Source organism: Zingiber officinale, chromosome 8B (assembly GCF_018446385.1).
Source record: "Zingiber officinale cultivar Zhangliang chromosome 8B, Zo_v1.1, whole genome shotgun sequence".
Classification (NCBI taxonomy): Eukaryota; Viridiplantae; Streptophyta; class Magnoliopsida; order Zingiberales; family Zingiberaceae; genus Zingiber; species Zingiber officinale.
In genome coordinates, this window is record NC_056001.1 from 10,939,415 (window position 1) to 10,959,450 (window position 20,036).

The following is a 20,036-nucleotide window of genomic DNA, read 5'->3' on the forward strand; positions in this document are numbered from 1 at the left end:
GAGGATGGTTAAAAAAAGGAAAGTTTTAAAATTTTCTTTTAAACCATGTGACCTAATTCAAATAAGGAAAGTTTTTATAATTTTAAAATCTCTCTTTAAAAACTTGTAGATGTCTACAAATAGAAGATTTTAAAAATTCAAAACGCCTCATAAACTTTGAATTATGTGGCCGACCCCCTTCTTGCTTGGGCACCAAGCAAGGGGCCGACCCCTTTGAGAAGGAAGTGGCCGACCCTTATAGCTTGGTCACCAAGCCACGGGCCGGCCCCCTATTGGACACCAAGATAGGCTTTTCATGAGTGGATTTGAGACTTCATTGAGGCTACGACAGGGACCTAGAGGAGAAATTGGTTTTGGCCTCCTGACGAGCTTGAGTATCCCGCGTTCGCCCCGAACACACAACTCAAGTTCATCAATAATAACTCATTCCACTAGAGAGTTATTATTGCACTACCGCACCAATCCCAAATTACATTATGGACTCCTTCTTATTATGAGTGTGTTAGTCTCCTTGTGTTTAAGATATCGAATGCCCACTAATTAAATGAGTTACTGACAACTCACCTTAATTAATTTCTTAATCCACGAATAGTACCACTCAACCTTATTGTCATGTCGGACTAAGTCCACCTGCAGGGTTTACCATGACAATCCTTATGAGCTCCTCTTGGGGACATTCTCAACCTAGATTACTAGGACAGAGTTTCCTTCTATAATCAACAAGACACACTATAAATAATATCATTTCCCAACTTATCGGGCTTATTGATTTATCGAACTAAATCACACCATTTGATAAATCAAAGAAATAAATATTAAGTATATGTGCTTGTTATTATATTAGGATTAAGAGCACACACTTCCATAATACCAGATGTATTGTTCTTTTATTTAGTCAGTATAAAAAGAAACTACCTCAAATGGTCCTGCTCAATACACTCATAGTGTACTAGTGTAATTTATCAGTCAAGATAAACTAATACTTAATTACACTACGACTATTCCAATGGTTTGTTCCTTTCCATCTCAGTCGTGAGCTACTATTTATAATTTATAAGGAATTGATAACATGATCTTCTGTGTGTGACACCACACACCATGTTATCTACAATATAAATCAATTGAACAATTACACTTAGCATATAAATGTAGATATTGACCAATGTGATTCTTTTATTTCAAATATAAATGTTTACAAAAAGCTAGGCTTTTAGTATACACTCTAACAGGAAGTGCACCAACACTTGTTTCCAAGAGCCTCCAAGAACTGGCTGTGAGCTGTGGAGAAATCGCTGTGAAGATCGGAGAAGAATCGGGCGAAGTTGTTCTGAAGAAGACGCTCACAACGGCTTTATCTAACGCCAACGGCTGGATCCCAATCGATTAAATGACTCTCAATCGATTGGGGAGACTTTGGATCGATCGGTTGATCGATCGAAAGCGCCTCTGTGCTCTCTGGAAATCGCCTGAATCAATTACCCGATCGATTCAAGGCTTTTGTGATTTTCCAGCCTCCCAATCGATCACCCGATCGATTGGGAGCCTCCCGATCGATTGGGAGCCTCCAATCGATCGAGTGATTGATTGGGAGGGCTTTTGTGCGATTGTGTCGCTCTCCTAATCGATCACTCGATTGATTGGGAGAGGCTTTTGTCGCAGCACCAGACCAATTGATCAGCCGATCGATTGGACATGATTCAATCGATCGGCTGATCGATTGAATCAACTTGATTTGCCCTAATCAAGTCCCAAGCCCCTAAAACCCAACATCCGGTCAACCATGACATGTTGGGACATCATGCCTAACATCCGGTCACCCTCAACCTACTAAGACTTCCTCACCAAGTGTCCGGTCAATCCCTTTGACCCACTTGGACTTTTCTCCTCGTGCCAAGTATCCGGTCAACCCTTTGACCTACTTGGACTTCTCTATATCAGGTGTCCGGTCAACCTTGACCCACCTGGATTTCCACGTGCCTGGCTTCACTCACTAGGATTTTCATACTGCCTAGCTTCACTCACTAGGTCTTTCACCTAGCTTCACTCACCAGGATTTTCCAACTGCCCGGCTTCACTCATCAGGACTTTTCCTCTGCCTAGCTTCACTCACTAGGTCTTTCACCTGGCTTCACTCACTAGGATATCCCAACTGCCCGGTTTCACTCACCAGGATATCCCAACTGCTCGGTTTCATTCAGCAGGATTTTCACTTAGCTTCACTCACTAGGATTTTCCATCTGCTTGGCTTCACTCACCAGGACTTTTACCTAGCTTCACTCACTAGGATTTCTCATCTGCTTGGCTTCACTCACCAGGACTTTTACCTAGCTTCACTCACTAGGATTTCTCATCTGCTTGGCTTCACTCACCAGGACTTCCAGCTAGCTTCACTCACTAGGATTTCTCATCTGCCTGGCTTCACTCACCAGGACTTCCAGCTAGCTTCACTCACTAGGATTTCCCATCTGCCTAGCTTCACTCACCAGGACTTCCCAGTCAAGTATCCGGTCAGTCTTGACCTATCTGACTCTTCTTCACATCTAATTGGTCAACCTTGACAAGAGGAGAATTGTACCAACAATCTCCCCGAATGAACGATTGCTCCTGCAATCTCCATGTATTGTCAGTCTCCATGTATTGTCAAACATCGAAATCTAAACATCAAGACTCAAGCTTGAGCCTTCTCAAGCTTAGTCAATCAGGTCAACCTTAACCCAAGGGATATTGCACCAACAGACGTGACCATGAACATATTGGAGAATGTGCCCAATTAGAGAACGTGCCCACGAACATATCGGAGAACGTGTCAATGCCTCGAGGAGCGTGTACGTCACCCATCAAGGCTCTATATAAAGGTGGGCTCATCACCGGCGGAGGTATGCGTTATCTACTGTTTGCGCATAATTCTCCTATTGCTTTGCTTCTTCTCCACATTCTAGCGACTAACTTGAACATTGGAGAGCCAACACCGGAAACCCGTTCCCTAACTCAACACTAATGGCGTTTGTTTTGTAGAGTGGAGCAGAATCCACATCCGGTCAGCGAAGCCGTCACTCCCAACTTTCCACTCGCTCGCTTTCGGATAGGATCAACTTGAATCAAAGTTCGTCCAGAGACCTAAATTTATTATTAGGTGGAATTCATAATTGCCAAATTTCAGATCTGAAATATAACGTTTAGTATTTTTTTCAAAAGTTCTAAACATCAATTTTACTATTTTTAATAATTTTCATTTTTTATTATGATTTTTAATAATTTTTATTTTTTTATATTAGGAGTCAGGATTTATTTATATAAGCATATGTTAATTGTTGGAGGATGATCGTTTGTTATTAAATAATTTTTTTGGAAAAATACATCCTTCAGCTTATCAATTTATAATTAAGGCATTTCTAATCATTAAACTTCTCAATAAGTTATTTTTTTATAATTCGCAATATGCACATCAATAATATAAAAATCTCATATTCCTTTTATGATCCTACATTATAAATCACATATATTTATTTATTATTTAATATCTCTATATAATTTTTATTAATTATGATCTTTAATTTAATTTATTTATAATTTTTAATTAATATATTACTTATTTTATGATTTTTAATTGAATTAAATTTATAATTTTCATTTAATATTTAATTAACATATGAATTTTAATTTAATTATAATCATTTATATTTTTATATTTATTTTTAAAAATAATAATTTGTTAGCAATTTTATTGAAAATTTATATTTGCATTTATATAAAAGAAACGAATTATTATTGTATAAGTAAAACATTATAATTAAATACTTTATAAAATTAACTTCATTACTAAAATAATTCATACATAAAATAATTTATTTTAAAATTATTTTAAAAGGGTCAAACATATAATATTATTTTATTATTATTTATTGAGTTCATCTTAAAGAAAAAAATAAATTTAATTTTTTACAACTGCTCTTGAACAAGATAATAATTAAAACTTTTTTTTTTGTTGAGCTTTTTTAAAATTTTACAAACTTATTAAAAACTTAGCATTAGAGATGCCTTACTATCCCGTCCAACCTCACGAATATATTAAGAGGAGAGTAGTTTTTGAACAAATATTCAGAATTGGAGAATAAAATCAAAGAACATCATGCAATGTGATTTGGTAATAATGCATGCCTAAGCTGTAAAAATCCAATAGTAGTGCTGTTACGCAGCTGTTAAATTACGGAATAACGCGTTCGGAAGTTTTTGGATTACTAAAATACCCTCAAAACTCGGAAAACTCTTTCTGCGCCTCTTCGATTCCTCTCCTTGCCCTAGTTTCTCCGCCTCGGCCTCATCGGCTCTTGTCGCCGGACCACGTGCCGATCTCACCGGTATATTCTCCTCTCCTGCATCGAAAGATAGTTTCCGTCCTCCCTTCGTGTTTCTTGCTAATCCTCATCGCCGTTTTAGTGACTGGGTTTCTTCTCCTCCTCGTATCCCAGTGTTACTCGCTTTTCTTCATCATTAAGAGAAAAAAAAAATGCATTTTGGATCGAATTGTAATAGAGAACTAAGTCTCGGTAATATATCTTAAGCTTCACAAGTGATTCTAATTGGAAAAGCTTCTCCAGTTTGATCTTCCATCCTCTTGCAGAAAAAGTAAGCATGAGAAGCAAAACTGCGATAACATGACCAAATATATGCAGCTTGTAGTCAACTTCAGTTTGGTAATTCTGAAGTTGGTTTTACTTTTTAACCTATGTGTTTTTTTGTTCAACAAGTATAAAAATTGCAGGTGTAATACAGGAGTTAGGAATTAAACGCCAAAGTATGCTAATTCTATGATCTGGGATTGTTTGGCTTGAGATTGGCCTTGACCAAAATGCCTAACGATGATTTTAGTTAATTTAATGGAAGTTGTTTCTATGTATCATGTTTATCAGGTAGCAGATTGCACAAGAACAAATTAATGGTATATGCTTCCTTCTGATCAAGCTTGTCTTAAGCTATTCATAAACTGGCGAATGTATTGCTTTATAATTGGAAACTCAAGAATAGAATATGTATGTTTCCACGTTGGTATTAACCCTCTGTTTGGATGGAGTGAGGGAAGATTCATTAATGGAAAGGAAAGGGAGGGGAAGGAAGGGGAAGTGAGGGAAAGTAAAGAATTTTTGGGAGGGAGGGGAAAGGGAGGGGAAGGAAGGGGAAGTGAGGGAAAGTAAAGTATTTAACTTCTCCTTGTTTGGGAGGGAGGGAAGGTTCATTAACGTAACCTGTGTAACATGTGTTACTTTGTTTGGGAGGAAAGGAAGGGGAATAAAGGTTAAATAGATATAGTTACAAAAATATCCTTACTTTTTAAATTAGATATTTTTCATAATATTAATATTTATTTTATAAATATAAATTAGATATTTTTAATAATAAAATTAATTTTTTATATTATTATTTAATTAAGTTATTTTTTAATAAAAAATTAATTTTTTATACTATTCATAACAAAACACTGAATTACCGATAATCAAGTAATTAAATGAGAAATAATAAAATAATGATTTTAGAAATCTTAAATAAAAAAATGCTGAGAATTTCTATTATTTAAAAATTTATTAAATTTTGATGAAAAAAATAAAAAAACAGTAGACATCCTCTTAAATTTTGATGACAAAAATGGTTTCTCCCTTTAATTTAGTTAGAAGAAGTGTCGGATCCCCTCATCTAATAATCTGGCAGCAAGCTGTGAAGAAGGCGAGGAAATTGAACTCCGGCGACATAGCAAAATTAAAAATTGGAACATTTCTTAAATTATTAAGAACAGGGATACAATTGGAATAAAAAATCTTTTGTTTTCCCTTCCTCTTCCTTACACCCTAATTCGGGGTGTAAGAAAATCTCTCTTTCCAATGGTAACGAAGGTTAAAGCTTACCCTTCCTTACCTTTCCTTCCCTTTCCTCACTCCTTCCCAAACAAAGTTTCCCTTCCCCTTATTTCCCTTTCCTTACCCTTCCCTCACCTCCTCCCAAACAGACCGTAAATATCAGTCTAATTCATCATGGATATATTGATATGCTATGTTAGAATCCTAATCACAAATTTAAATCTATCTGCTGCTGAATTCAAAGGCAGAAGACAAGCTTCTAGCAGTGATTCAAACCTTTATTGAGTGTCAGTTTTCTGTTGGGTTTCCTATTACATTTACATAGGTGACTAATTGGTTTCTTTTTTTGGAGTTTTCTATTATATGTACTGCGTGGGGAATATACGTTGTAATATTTGATTTTTTTCCCCTTCCTTAAAAACACGAGAGTAATATTTTGCCTATTTTCAATTGCTTTCTATTTTTTTTCAGCGATTTCGGCAAAAGAGATGATAAGTGATAATGAAAAACAAATTATAGCATGGTGGCATAAACAACGTTCGGTCGCAGTTGTAGCAGCTTGTTACCATTATGTAGAAACATTGAAATTACTGAAGCTATATTATGACTCTCATAAGGACGTTGATAAGCCATTGGAAGTATGTGATGAAGCAAGTCCATTTCGAGACGATTCAGCATCTAGCAAGAGCAAGAGGAAAAGATCGTCCCTAGATGAGAATATTGAGCAGAGGCTCCAAGAGAGTGAAGCTAGACTGATTCGATTAGCAAATGCAATTGAACAAGGGAAACTGATAATTGAGAATGTTGAAGAGGAGTTCCCACCTGACAAGATCTTTGCAGAACTAGAAAGATTACAATTCAATCCTTCAAAGATTGTTGATGCATACATGCTCTTATGCTTTGATAAAGCTAAGGCAAGGATTTTTTTTGAAGCTCCAGATGCCTATCGATTGGATGTCATTCATAAGTTGATGTCTAGCTCTGAAAAACACAACCCATTTTTTTGCATGAACAAGCTTGGCAAAGACTAGGCTTGGATGCTTGTTTACAGACTCAGTCAATGGCAACATAAATTTTGTAACATTGTTTAGCAAATATTGTATTTTTGAATTTTTGAGATGTTATGGTTTCTGTCACCTTTTGCAGTTTATGTGAAGTTGTGATGAGTTTCTGTAAGCTGATGGTTAATTTCTGATGTGAATGTGCATTGTGATTTATTTCTGCTTCTTTGTTTCCTATATCTGATGCTTGTGGTCAGTTTTCTTATGTGAGCTTCTGTGTGAATAAGTAATTCATGAAATCAGTGTGATTAGTGCTCTATCAACATGACTTTTCTGTATGTAACATGTGTGTACCCGTCCCTATCTAAGATATGTAAATGAGTAAAATCTAATAAAAGTAGAGTTTTAAAAAAGGCATCCTTTATTTTGTCATCATCAAAAGCACATCTTATATTAAAAAAATATCAATTTTTTTTATTTGACTAATTCAGTACTATTTTAGTAATTTTAAGTGTAATATATAAGAATTTGAATCAAAATTATTTTAATATTCATCAAAATTACTATATATCTTAGATTTTTTTTAATTTAGAGTAATTTTAATTAACATAGGAGAATTTTTGATCGCATGAGAGTAATTCTAATGAAATAATTTAAGTAACATTAGCTTAATCTTAACTCATATTAAAATAATTTAAATCAAAATTATTATAATAATATTAAAATAAGATGGGACAACTTTTATAATAGTAAAAAATGGGGAAAAAATATAATAGTTATACTTTTTTCTTAGATTTTCACACCTTAAAAAAACTCTTAAGTCGCTTTTAGTTCATCCACCTGGTGAGTGGGTAAGCGTTACGAATGGCACTACAGAGAGAGACAGTAAAGCGTGTCTAATCTTCTTCCCTGTTCACAGGCTCTACGTGAAAAGACCATTGACGGAATAGAGCAAGGTGCTGATCTGAAGACCATTGACATCGTCTTCCTCTAGTTCTGTCTGCATCTGACGGTCAATAATATCTTGTGAAGGCTCACTCATCCCAACTCCTCGTCTTCCTGTAGTTCCGTCTTCATCCCAAGTTCCCAACTCCTAGTCAAGTCAAAGATCAAATTTAAGCCAGAAAATAAAGGGACCACAAAATAATAAACGAGATGCATCTACATCAATAATAAAGATAATGGATTTCTGCATCAGGTGGAAAGGAGAAACAACAATTGTAGGGTAGATATCAGAAGTGTTCGTCGTCTTTGAAGCTCCTCTGCTAGAGCACCACATAGTATCTCTCTCTTCTCCCAGTAATGGCACCCCTCGATACTCATGCCATCTGTTTGCTCGTGTTCCTCTTTCTCGTCATCAGCCACCATGTGACGAGCTGCTACACGGCCATATTTAGCTTCGGAGATTCCCTTGCAGACACAGGAAATTCGGTAGCCATCGACGGGCACTCTGCCAACGACGCTGCTACCAAGCTTCCCTACGGTGAGACTTACTTCGGCCGACCAACAGGGCGATTCTCAGATGGACGACTCATCATAGACTTCATTGGTGAGTGATCATCTCATCTTTCAATCTCTTTTATTCTTTCTTCGGAAACAAGAACATTAGGCTTGATGGTAATTTATTTCAGCACAAGCTATGGGATTGCCATTTGTGCGGCCGTACCTCGCCGGAGGGAGCGAAGAGGAATTCAGGCATGGGGTGAACTTCGCAGTGGCAGGAGCCACCGCAATGAACAACTCCTTCTTCAGGGAGCAGGGAATTGATGTCACTTGGACGCCGTATTCCTTGGACGTTCAGATTGAGTGGTTCAAGCAGCTGCTCCATTCCAACCCATCCATTTCAGGTCAAGATTTGTTTAGAAATATCTGTTTTGTTTCTCTATCACGCATTGATAATGAACACGGCGGACCTGTCAATTAATATCAGACCCATCCGTCTTGAGCAACGCTCTGTTCTTAGTAGGAGAGATCGGAGGGAATGACTACAACCATCCATTCTTCCAACATGAACCGTTCGATAAAATCAGAAAATTAGTGCCGAGTGTGATCGAAGCAATCAGTTCAGCAATCACTGTAAGTCTCATCTCCCCTACTCGTTCCTAACTCGTAGCCAATCGTATTCATCTTTGCCTATGTGATAAGGCCCCATGATGAACCACTCTAGGCTTTAGTCAAACTTGGTGCCAAAAACTTGGTGGTTCCCGGAAACTTTCCGATCGGTTGCGTTCCCCTATATCTTAGACAGTTCCAGAGCAAAAATGTCGAAGATTATGATCAGAAAACTGGCTGCATCAAGTGGTTGAATGAGTTCTCGGTCTATCATAACAGATTGCTGCAGGATGAACTAGACCATCTTAATGGAGTTTATCATAATGCAACCATCACATATGCTGATTACTACAACGCAGCCATGAGGATTTTCGATTCCCCGAAACAATTCGGTAAGCTTCTATGTACCTTCGGCGAGCCTCGACACAATTTGCTTCCGAGTTCTGAGTCACAATCCAGCTCAACCCATTGCAGGTTTTACGACACCTCTGACTGGATGCTGCAGGGGGTGCGGCGAATCCTTGTGCGAAGATCCATCGAGGTATGTTTCCTGGGACGGGTTGCACCTGACAGAGGCAGCATATAAAACGATCGCTGATGGTCTTTTACAAGGGCCTGCGCGTGTTCCTTCATTGAACCAAACTTGCTCGGTCAGACAACAAAGCTCTGCTTCGCCGAATTCACTGAAGTTCTTCACGAGCATTGATAGTAGCAGATGGTTCGATGTCTGGAATGTCAGAGAGTCATGAAATGATCGATACGAGATTAATGTATCACATTTTAATCAAAGACAACATTTGTGTTTACATATATCCAAATTTGATATTAATGCATTAGGATTGAGACTAACATGTAAGTTAATTGATGCATTAATATATTAAGTTAACATATGAGTATATATTGAAGAATTATTGAATTGATTCATCATGAAAATATTTTATATTTTGTTATATGAGTATCATAAATATTCTCATAGTGATTATTAGTATAAATAATCTTTTGACTTGAAGTTACTACGACTTCCTACATAATGAATTGTGTGCTTTAGTATCGATAAACGTCATTTGTAAAAAAAAAGTTGATTATAAAATCGTTCACTGGGTATACAATAAGTTATGTAAAAAGATATGAGTGATATAGATGGAATTTGTCCCTTCTATATAATGGAAGTGATATTTGTATGCCCTTTGATTAAATAGAACTACTAACATGCATGGTCATGTTCAAATAAGTCAGTTTGAGATATTGAGTTTATTTGTTTAAGTTAGTATATTTAGAAATCAAGAAACACATAGGTTGATTAAAGGATAACACGATCTATGTCTCATAAATCAATCTAGATATTATAGACAAAGAACTAAGTTATATAATAAATAGTCATAGACAGATTAGATCGAATCTATAACATTCTTGTTACTTAGGTAGTTATAATATCTTGCTAGATATCACTCATTACTTATGCCTTTAAAATAAGATTTAGAGTCACTACTAACATTACGAGAACTTATTGGGTCACACACAGAGAGCACGTCGATTTTGGAGTTTTATTTTAGTATGACAAATAAAATAGACCTAAGTTTTAAGTTTGATCATGTCAACCCTAAAAGTTAGGGTTCAGTCTCAACTTTAAATAGTAGCTAGCACTACGGCATGAGTTATGTGATTCTTTAATTGTGCTCATGAGACGAGTGACAGTTGTGCTCATGTGGATACCATAAAGGCACGAACATATTGATCACCTTTAGATCGACCAGACTCTCCAGATACGCAAAGGGATTGCACATGTAGAGGTAACATTTCAAACCAACAATGTAATTAGAATTCACATGGATCTCTGGTGAATTCCTTTTTCCACTGTGTTTTTTTTGTGTTTACTTTTACTATGAAACTCAACAGTGGTATCAGAACCACTTGTGAATTCATTTACATCATTTTTAATATTTGCTTTTATATATAATATAAACAAACATGTTTATTATGATTATAAAATGATTTGCAAGCGTTTTTATGGGTGTTTTGATTAATCTATATGAAACAGAAACAATTTAATTTGATTAAATAGTAATGATCATAGCATTTCATGTTAATTTGATTATATGAATGCTATAATCTAGTTTCATTCTACAAATTAAAGAATGATGGTTTTCAATACAATACGATAATATGTTGGGAACACATATATATATAAATCAATCTGTTATGAACAATTTGTGAAATTTGGCAGTAACTCATTCAATGAATTAAGGAAATCATTTATCGTTTGGGGGCACTGCCCTCGATCCCCCGCAAGAGGCACTGTACCCTTGACCCCCACCCGCTAATCGACACTAGGGGCGCTGCCCCTTGGACCCCGTATAGTTTTGCTACATAAATTATTAATTGGAATCATAATAAAATGATGTTATAAGGTTGATACATGTGATGTGTGGCATGATACATAGTTTTGACCTTTTTACTAATATGATTAGATTGTGTGTATGATTGTTGTAAAATTAATATGATCTGTATGTTGTGCCTTTTATCTTCACATCTCAAGTTGTAAAAATTTTCTTCTAATTTAACTCCCCTCAAATATAATTGAAGTTTCTTTTAGTTGTAATGTACAAATTAGAATGGTACAAGTATAATACTAGACTACAAGTTGTAATTGAGGAGAAGAAATCAACAACACATGAGAACCAAGGAAATACTTGGAGAAGATGCAATTTTCTTAGGTTAACCTTTCAATCCTCTCATTGGCTTGTGAAGTTCATATTAGATGGGTCATAACTGTGTCATTTTACTAAAATTAAGTCAATTTAAGATGTCCACCAAAGTTTGATACTCATTACCGCCTTTATCAATAGTAGACAAGTTTACCAAAGTAAAATATTTTTATTTATCTTGGTAGAATATGATAGGATAATTGTGATATATGTTAGGACCAAAAGAAATCACATATCTACACAATAGTATAATATTATCTACTTTGGGCATACACTCTCATGAATTTATTTTTGAGTTCTACCCAAAAGATCTTATACCGATGGAGATGTTTTTAATCTTTTTAAACTCATAATCTTTTTCATGTATTTTCAATGTGAGACTTTGATTGTATTTTTAACAATCCTCCCCTCAAATGAATGACCACCATTATGTTGGAGTGTATACTAAAAGTCTAGCTTTTGTATAAACATTTATAAGAATCACATTGGTCAAGTGTCTACATTTATATATACCAAATGTAGATGTTCAATTAATTTATATTATAGATAATATAGTGTGTGGTGTCACACACAGAAGATCGTGTTATCGGTTCTTTATAAATTAAAAACAGTAGCTCACGACCAAGATGAAGAGGAACAAACCATTGGAAGGTCGTAGTGTAATTAGGTATTAGTTTATCTTAACTATATAATTACACTAGTACACTTAGAGTGTATTGAGCAGGACCATTTAGAGGTCGTTTCTTTTATACTGACTTTATAAAGAAACAAAGACCTCAGTTATTATGGAAGTGTGTGCTCTTAATCCTAATATAATAATAAGCACATATATTTGATATTTATTTCTTTAATTTATCAATGGGTGAGATTTAGTTTGATAAATCAATAAGCCCGATAAGTTGGGAAATGATATCACTTATAGTATGTGTTGTTGATTATAGAAGGAAACTGTGTCCTAGTGATCTAGGTTGATAATGTCCCCAAGAGGAGCTCATAAGGATTGTCATGTTAAACCCTGCAGGTAGACTTAGTCCGACATGACGATAAGGTTGAGTGGTACTACTCTTGGACTAAGATATTAATTAAATGAATTGTCAGTAACTCACTTAATTAGTGGACATTCGACATCTTAAACGCAAGGAGACTAACATACTCATAATAAGAAGGAGCCCAAAAATGTAATTTGGGATTGGTGCGGTAGTTCAATAATAGTTCTTTAGTGGAATGAATTATTATTGATGGAATTAAGTTGTGTGTTCGGGGCGAACACGGGAAGCTTAATTTCATCGGGAGACCAAAACCAATTCCTCCTCTCGGTCCCTATCGTAGCCTCTTGTATATAGAGATTTATACCCACCACATACCCACCTTCTTACCCAACCTATAGGGGCCGGCCAAGCTAACTTAGAACCCAAGCTAGGGCCGGCCAAGACCCAAAGGTTGAGCCAAGTTGGTGGCCGACCAATGCTTGGAGTCCAAGCATGATGTGGCCGACCACATCATATTAAAAAGAATTTTATTTATAAATTTTGTCTTATGTGGATTCCATGGTTTTAAAAGAGAGTTTAAAATTTAAATCTTTCCTTTTATAGCTTTCTACAAAAGTTTAAGAAAATATTTAAAATCTTTCTTTATTTGTAGATTAAAAGGTGGATTTTAAATTTTAAGAAAACTTTCTTTTTTAACCATGTTCATGATTTAAAAGAGAGTTTAAAAATTAAATATTCTTTTTTATAAGTTTCTACAAAAGATTAAGAAAAGATTTGATATCTTTCCTTATTTGTAGATTGAAAGAGATTTTAATTTTTAGAGATAACTTTCTTTTTATCCACATATTTAAAAGAAAGTTTTAATTTATAAAATTTCCTTTTTATAATCCACCATGAAGGGAAAAATTATTCGAGAAATTTTTTATAAAATTTTCGGAAATAAATTAGAAAGTTTTAATTCTTGTGTGAATTAAAATTTCCTTGATTTGGGGATTGTAGGTGGTCGGCCATTGATATTAAGAAAAGAAAATTATTTTTAATTAAATAATTTTTTCTTTTTCATGGCAAAGGAATTAAGGAAGTTTTTATTAAAATTTCCTTATTTGTCAAGACCAAGGATTATAAAAGAGGGGGTAGATGTGCCTTCATGGCTAACGACTCTATTCTTTTCTTCCTCTCTTTTCCTCCTTGGTGTGGTCAGTCCTAGGGTCTCCTCTGTTGGAACCCCAAGGTTGGTTTTGGTGTGATCAACAAGTTAAGTTATGTTCTGTTGTTTTCTAACCTTGTGTCTAAGTGTGCAGGAGCTTAGGAGCACAGGTACTCGAGCGGAAGACGTAGCTAGCGAGAAGGACGGCACGCGGTGCGTCCGAGGGACGAGGCGCTGCGGAAGGAAGTGCGCGCGATAGTTCCGAGGTACGAAAGCCGGAGCGGAAGATTGCTCGGGGAGCAAGAGACGCAGCTAGCGCGAAGGTCGGCACGGGGTGCGATCAAGGGACGAAATCTGCGGATGAGTACGCTGGTGGACGAGAAGGGACACGCGGCAATTCCGAGGGACGAGAAGCCGGAGGGAAGCACGCTCGAGAAGACCGGAAGAAGGGTTCGGGTGAGCCCTATTCCGGATGTCAGAGATCACCCAATCAAGCGGATCCGGAGCAGAAGACCCGGACCGAAACGGGGACTTAACGGAGAAGTGGTCCCGGACAAAAAGTCAACCGCAGTTGACTTTTTGCTCCGGGGCGCCCGGAACCAATCCGGGCGCCCGGACCCTGATTTCGACCAAGATCGCGATTTACGCGATCTGAACGTTGGGGGATAAAACTTTATCCCCCCCCAGGGCGCCCGGAGCCCTTCCAGGCGCCCCGACCAAGGCTATAAATATAGCCTTGGTCCAGAAGCTCTTCATTAGTTCAGAAATTGTAAACAACACTTGTGTGCTTCCACTGTTTAGTTTAGCTTCTGTCTTTCTGTGCTTACACTGCTGTAAACGAGGCTTCTCCGCCTGAAGGAGCTCTTACTGCGATCTTCATCCTTGGATTAACAACCTCCCCGGTTGTAACCAAGTCAAATTCGGTGCCTCATTTTTATGCTTTATTTTCTGTTTAATCTATTTTTTATGTGTTAGCTTAATCGTACGAGAAAGGGTTGTGTTTGATTTTTCAGGGCTATTCAACCCCCCTTCTACCCGGCCGCATCGGTCCTACAAGTGGTATCAGAGCCGAGGCGCTTCAGGAGGACTAACCGCCGAACGAAGCAACAAGATGGCCGGATCCAACATCCACGCACCAAAATTCGAAGGGGACTTCGCTAGCTGGAAAAAGCGAATGGAGGTATTTCTTGAAACAGATTATGATTTATTACTAACAATGGAATTTGGCTATGAAGCACCAGAGGGCAAAGCAAGAAATCAATGGTCAAAGAAGGAGCAGGCTGACCACGTGGCAAACAAGAAAGCAGAATTTCATCTGCTAAGTGTACTTCCAACACAAGAAGTCAATCGAGTCGGTACCTACAACTCGGCAAAGGAGCTTTGGGAGAAATTCCTTGAGTTACACGAAGGAACATCCGAAGCCAAACTTGCAAGACGGGATTTACTTCGTAACCAGCTTACAAACCTCCGATTTGAAGAAGGTGAAACAATTGCACATCTACACTCGAGGATTCAGGAACTCATCACTAGACTTACGAATCTCGGAGAAGAGGTAAGTAACCGAGATTCGCTAAGGTATGCCCTAAATTCCTTTCCTAGAAACTCAAAATGGGCATCACTAGTAGATGCCTTTTACATTTCAAAAGATCTAGAAAAAATTTCATTAGACGAATTCTTTTCAACTTTTGAAGTGCATGAGTCAAGATGTGCAGATCCGAAGGAGCCCAAGAATAATGTCGCTCTTAAAGCTTCGAGAGACGAACCTGAGTCAGAATCTTCTCTCGACGACGAGGAAATGGTAATGATGGTAAGACGATTTAAAAATATTTGTAAATCTAGGAAATCTAACCATCCGCAGGGAAGAAAGAAAAGAACCATCCGCTGCTACCATTGCGATGAAGAAGGGCACGTCAAGGACAATTGCCCTAAACTGAAGAACAACGGGAAGGACAAGGGTAAGAAGCCTATCCAAAAGCGCAAGGCCCTAAAAGCGACGTGGGACGATACGTCGTCGGAATCAGAAGTCGAGGAGTTCTCCGGGCTCGCATTAATGGCGAGTCATCAAGACGACGACTGCGAATCAAGCTCTTCCGAAATGAGCATCGAAAGCATCAATGAAGGGGGAGCCACGTCCGAAGAGAGCAGCAGTTCAGGGGGAGAAACCGACAACGAGATCGACAAGGTAAGTGAGGTACGATCTCTTCCTCCTAATAAAATGTTTAAATTCATTAAAATTTTAACAAAAGATTGCTGCAAATTAGAAAATGAAAATAAAGATTTAAAAGCAATATTAGCTACATCTTGTCCGTTAGAAATGCTAGATAAATCAAATTTAGAAAATGAAAAATTAAAATTCAAAATTCAAAATTTAAAAATTCAAGTAGAAAACTTGAAAAACTCTGCTTGCTCATCTAAAACCAATTTTAGAAGGTTCAATAATTTGAATTGGTATTATAGATATCACCAGGGACAAATTAAAAATATCTCTAGAAAATATGTCCCTAAGAAATTTTTAGTTAATCCAGTATGTTGGAACCTTTATTGGGTTCCTAAATCTTGCTTAGTATAAATTTTAAAATTAAAGTTAGCGCTTTAAGTGAGAAAATTAAACAAAAATTTCTTTAATAGAATTTAGTCTGCTTTTATTGATTCAAAAATATTTTTCAAAATATTTAATTAAGTTTTATTGATTGCAAAATTCTTTTTCTAACTTAGAATCTTTTGACTTAGAAATATTTTTTAAGGTAGCTTTTCAAAATTTTCTAAGTCTTTAACCCTTAGATTTTTTCTTGGAACCCCATTTTTTTTGTGATCAAAGGGGGAGAAGGATAAGTATAGGTCTAGGGGGAGGTAGCCTAAAACTATTTTTTTTCTATCTTTGTGCACTAAATTGTAAATTTAGTTAGTTTATTTTTTTTGTCTAGTTAACCCTAGCTTAACTTGGGTTGATCACACCAAAAAGGGGGAGATTGTTGGAACCCCAAGGTTGGTTTTGGTGTGATCAACAAGTTAAGTTAGGTTCTGTTGTTTTCTAACCTTGTGTCTAAGTGTGCAGGAGCTTAGGAGCACAGGTACTCGAGCGGAAGACGCAGCTAGCGAGAAGGACGGCACGCGGTGCGTCCGAGGGACGAGGCGCTGCGGAAGAGTACACCGGCGGACGAGAAGGAAGTGCGCGCGATGGTTCCGAGGTACGAAAGCCGGAGCGGAAGATTGCTCGGGGAGCAAGAGACGCAGCTAGCGCGAAGGTCGGCACGGGGTGCGATCAAGGGACGAAGTCTGCGGATGAGTACGCTGGTGGACGAGAAGGGACACGCGGCAATTCCGAGGGACGAGAAGCCGGAGGGAAGCACGCTCGAGAAGACCGGAAGATGGGTTCGGGTGAGCCCTATTCCGGATGTCAGAGATCACCCAATCAAGCGGATCCGGAGCAGAAGACCCGGACCGAGACGGGGACTTAACGGAGAAGTGGTCCCGGACAAAAAGTCAACCGTAGTTGACTTTTTGCTCCGGGGCGCCCGGAATGCTTCCGGGCGCCCGGACCCTGATTTTGACCAAGATCGCGATTTACGCGATCTGAACGTTGGGGGATAAAACTTTATCCCCCCCAGGGCGCCCGGAACCCTTCCAGGCGCCCCGACCAAGGCTATAAATATAGCCTTGGTCCAGAAGCTCTTCATTAGTTCAGAAATTGTAAACAACACTTGTGTGCTTCCACTGTTTAGTTTAGCTTCTGTCTTTCTGTGCTTACACTGCTATAAACGAGGCTTCTCCGCCTGAAGGAGCTCTTAGTGCGATCTTCATCCTTGGATTAACAACCTCTCCAGTTGTAACCAAGTCAAATTCGGTGTCTCGTTTTTATCCTTTATTTTCTGTTTAATCTATTTTTTATGTGTTAGCTTAATCGTACGAGAAAGGGTTGTGTTTGATTTTTCAGGGCTATTCAACCCCCCCTTCTAGCCGGCCGCATCGGTCCTACATCCTCTTCTCCTTCTTTTCTCTTCCTCCTTTGTGGCCGGCGGCATCAACTTAAGGGAAGTCCATGGTGGCCGGTTCTAGCTAGGAGAAGAAGGAGAGAAAGAATGCTTCGTTTCTAGCATCCCTTGGAGCTTGGTGGTGGTGGCCGGATCTTTACTTCTCATGGAGAATTAATGGTGGCCGAATCTAGCTTGGAGAAGAAGGAGCTTGGTGGTTCTCGTCGCGGAAGATCATTGCCCACACAACGTCCGAGATAAGAAAAGGAATACGGTAGAAGATCAAGAGGTTATTTTTGCTTACAAAGAAAGGTATAACTAGTAATTATTTTTCGCATCATACTAGTTTTCTTTGTATATTTATTTATGGAAATACCAAACACAAGAGGCATATGATTCTAGAGTTTTCGAAATAGTTTTTTCGAGTTTGTGTTTTCTTCTTTTTCGAATTTGTGATTCGATTGTTCTTTTTGGTTAACCTAGAGTTATTTAAGAAAATAAATATTAGCTTTCCTTAAAAGGCTTTGCCTAGGCGGTGGTGGTTGCTCCCATATCCAAGAAGGCCATGTGCCTCGCCATGCAGTCCTGGAAGCCAATTTTGGGAATTAATATTTATGGAATTAATAACTTAGGTAGATTTGAATCAATAATGTTAAGTTCCGCTTGCGATTCAAATCTAAACCATTAAGAACAGATAAGTTAAATTTGGAATCAATGATGTTAAGTTCCGTCTGTGATTCCTAATTTAACTTCTAAAGAACACAATAGGTTATTTAAGGAAAGGTTCGACACTTGTACAAAAAAATTTTGTACAGTGGAACCAGTACGTTTTCCTAGGACTAACCAACACATTATTCTCATGATTCAGACCTCCCTCAAGCATTTGCTCACTATTAACCTATTCCGGTCCTCTAAGACTTTTTTTCATCATCTAGGGTTCACCCTCCTAGGATTTCCACTAAGCATCCAGTCATCCTTGAGCTGCTTAGATTTTTCACCACCTAGAGTTCACTTCCCTGGGATTTCCATTAAACATCCTATCACCTTTAATCTACTTGGACTTTTCACTTATGCTCAGTTTATTTGGACATACAGATCAATGAGGGAAAGGAATCAATTAATGAAAAATATCCCCAGAGGAAGGGAAGGGAAAAGAAAAAGAAGGAAAGGGAAGGGAAACGAATTCCTAGGGAAAGAACCTAGTGAAAGGAGAAAGAAAAGAAGGCATATAAAATGGAAGAAGGGAAGCACTTGGAAAAGGAAAAGGAAAAGGAACAGAGAGAGGGGAAGTCAACCAGTCGGGGCTAACCCAAGGCTCACTACTACTGGTGCTTCCGCTAGCACCATTGCAGGGAGATGAGAAGGGATTTTGTTCTAACAGGGTGAAACCAGAGGCGGTGGCGGTGGAGGCGATGCTGGTGGCAAGATTTGCAAAATGAGGGGGCTTGAGAAAGGAGGAGAGATGGAAGTCGAAGGGAAGAGGAGAAGCCATGGAATAGAAGTTGCCTCATGCCTCCTCAGAGATGATGAAGTGCATAAAGTGCATGAATTAAATGAATTGTTACTTGAGATGTTAAGCATGTTGAGAACTACTAAATTGAATTTTAAGAAGACCAAGCCCAACATGATATTGATGGTACAAGAGGCCAAAGGAAAATGCAAATCCAAAAGTAAGGGTAAGACCCAAACTAAAGACAAGGCAATGTCTTTTGCATTGAAACCCAAAGGAGGAGTGGCTAAGGAAGGAATATGCTTCCACTATAGTCAGACGGAAAATTGGAAGAGGTACTACAAAGTATACCTAGAGGAATTTAAAAAGAAGAAGAAAAGTAAAACTTCTACATCAGGTATTTATGTTATAAAAGTCAATTTATCTACTTCTTCATCATGAGTATTAGATACTAAATATGCTTCTCACATTTGTATTAATGCACAAGATCTAAGAAAGAGTAGATTATTGACAAAGGGAGAAATGAATCTACGAGTTGATAATGGTGCAAGAGTTGCTCTTATAGTTGTAGGATCATATTTTTTTATCTTTGCCTAGCGGGGCTGTTTTGGAAGTTGAGAATTATTATTATATGTATGATCGTTGCACTAGAAAGGGGGGGTTGAATAGTACTCGTGGCTTTCACGTTTATCTGAAAATGTTCGAGTAAAATGCAGCGGAATAAGAAAGACAAGACAGAAAGAAAGTAATCGTGAACACCAAGAGTTACTTGGTTTGGAGCCTGTGGCGACTTCTACTCCAAGGCCCACACGTGAGAGTACTTTCGATGGTCAATCACTAATCAATCGAAGGTTACAAGAGATTTACAATTA

At 37.7% G+C, this 20,036-nt stretch overlaps 2 protein-coding genes across 3 annotated transcripts; both read left to right on the top strand.

Annotated features, from left to right (window-relative positions):
* Positions 1-4,238: 4,238 nt before the first annotated feature.
* On the top strand, positions 4,239-7,070 carry LOC122013408. The gene is made up of 2 exons (XM_042569683.1): positions 4,239-4,358; positions 6,321-7,070. Exon 2 carries the CDS (start codon positions 6,338-6,340, stop codon positions 6,878-6,880), a length of 543 nt encoding a protein of 180 aa, XP_042425617.1. The 5' UTR covers positions 4,239-4,358; positions 6,321-6,337; the 3' UTR covers positions 6,881-7,070.
* A 659-nt stretch (positions 7,071-7,729) lies between these two features.
* LOC122014268 (GDSL esterase/lipase At1g31550-like) lies at positions 7,730-9,790 on the top strand. Of its 2 annotated transcripts, none has more exons than XM_042570456.1 (5): positions 7,730-8,399; positions 8,482-8,697; positions 8,781-8,926; positions 9,018-9,294; positions 9,362-9,790. In XM_042570456.1, the coding sequence occupies exons 1-5, from the start codon at positions 8,153-8,155 to the stop codon at positions 9,649-9,651; spliced, it is 1,176 nt and encodes a 391-aa protein (XP_042426390.1). In that variant the 5' UTR covers positions 7,730-8,152; the 3' UTR covers positions 9,652-9,790. The 2 variants fall into 2 exon arrangements, with proteins under 2 accessions (XP_042426390.1, XP_042426392.1); XM_042570458.1 differs by having other exon boundaries at positions 7,739-8,399; positions 9,377-9,790.
* The last annotated feature ends 10,246 nt before the right edge of the window (positions 9,791-20,036 follow it).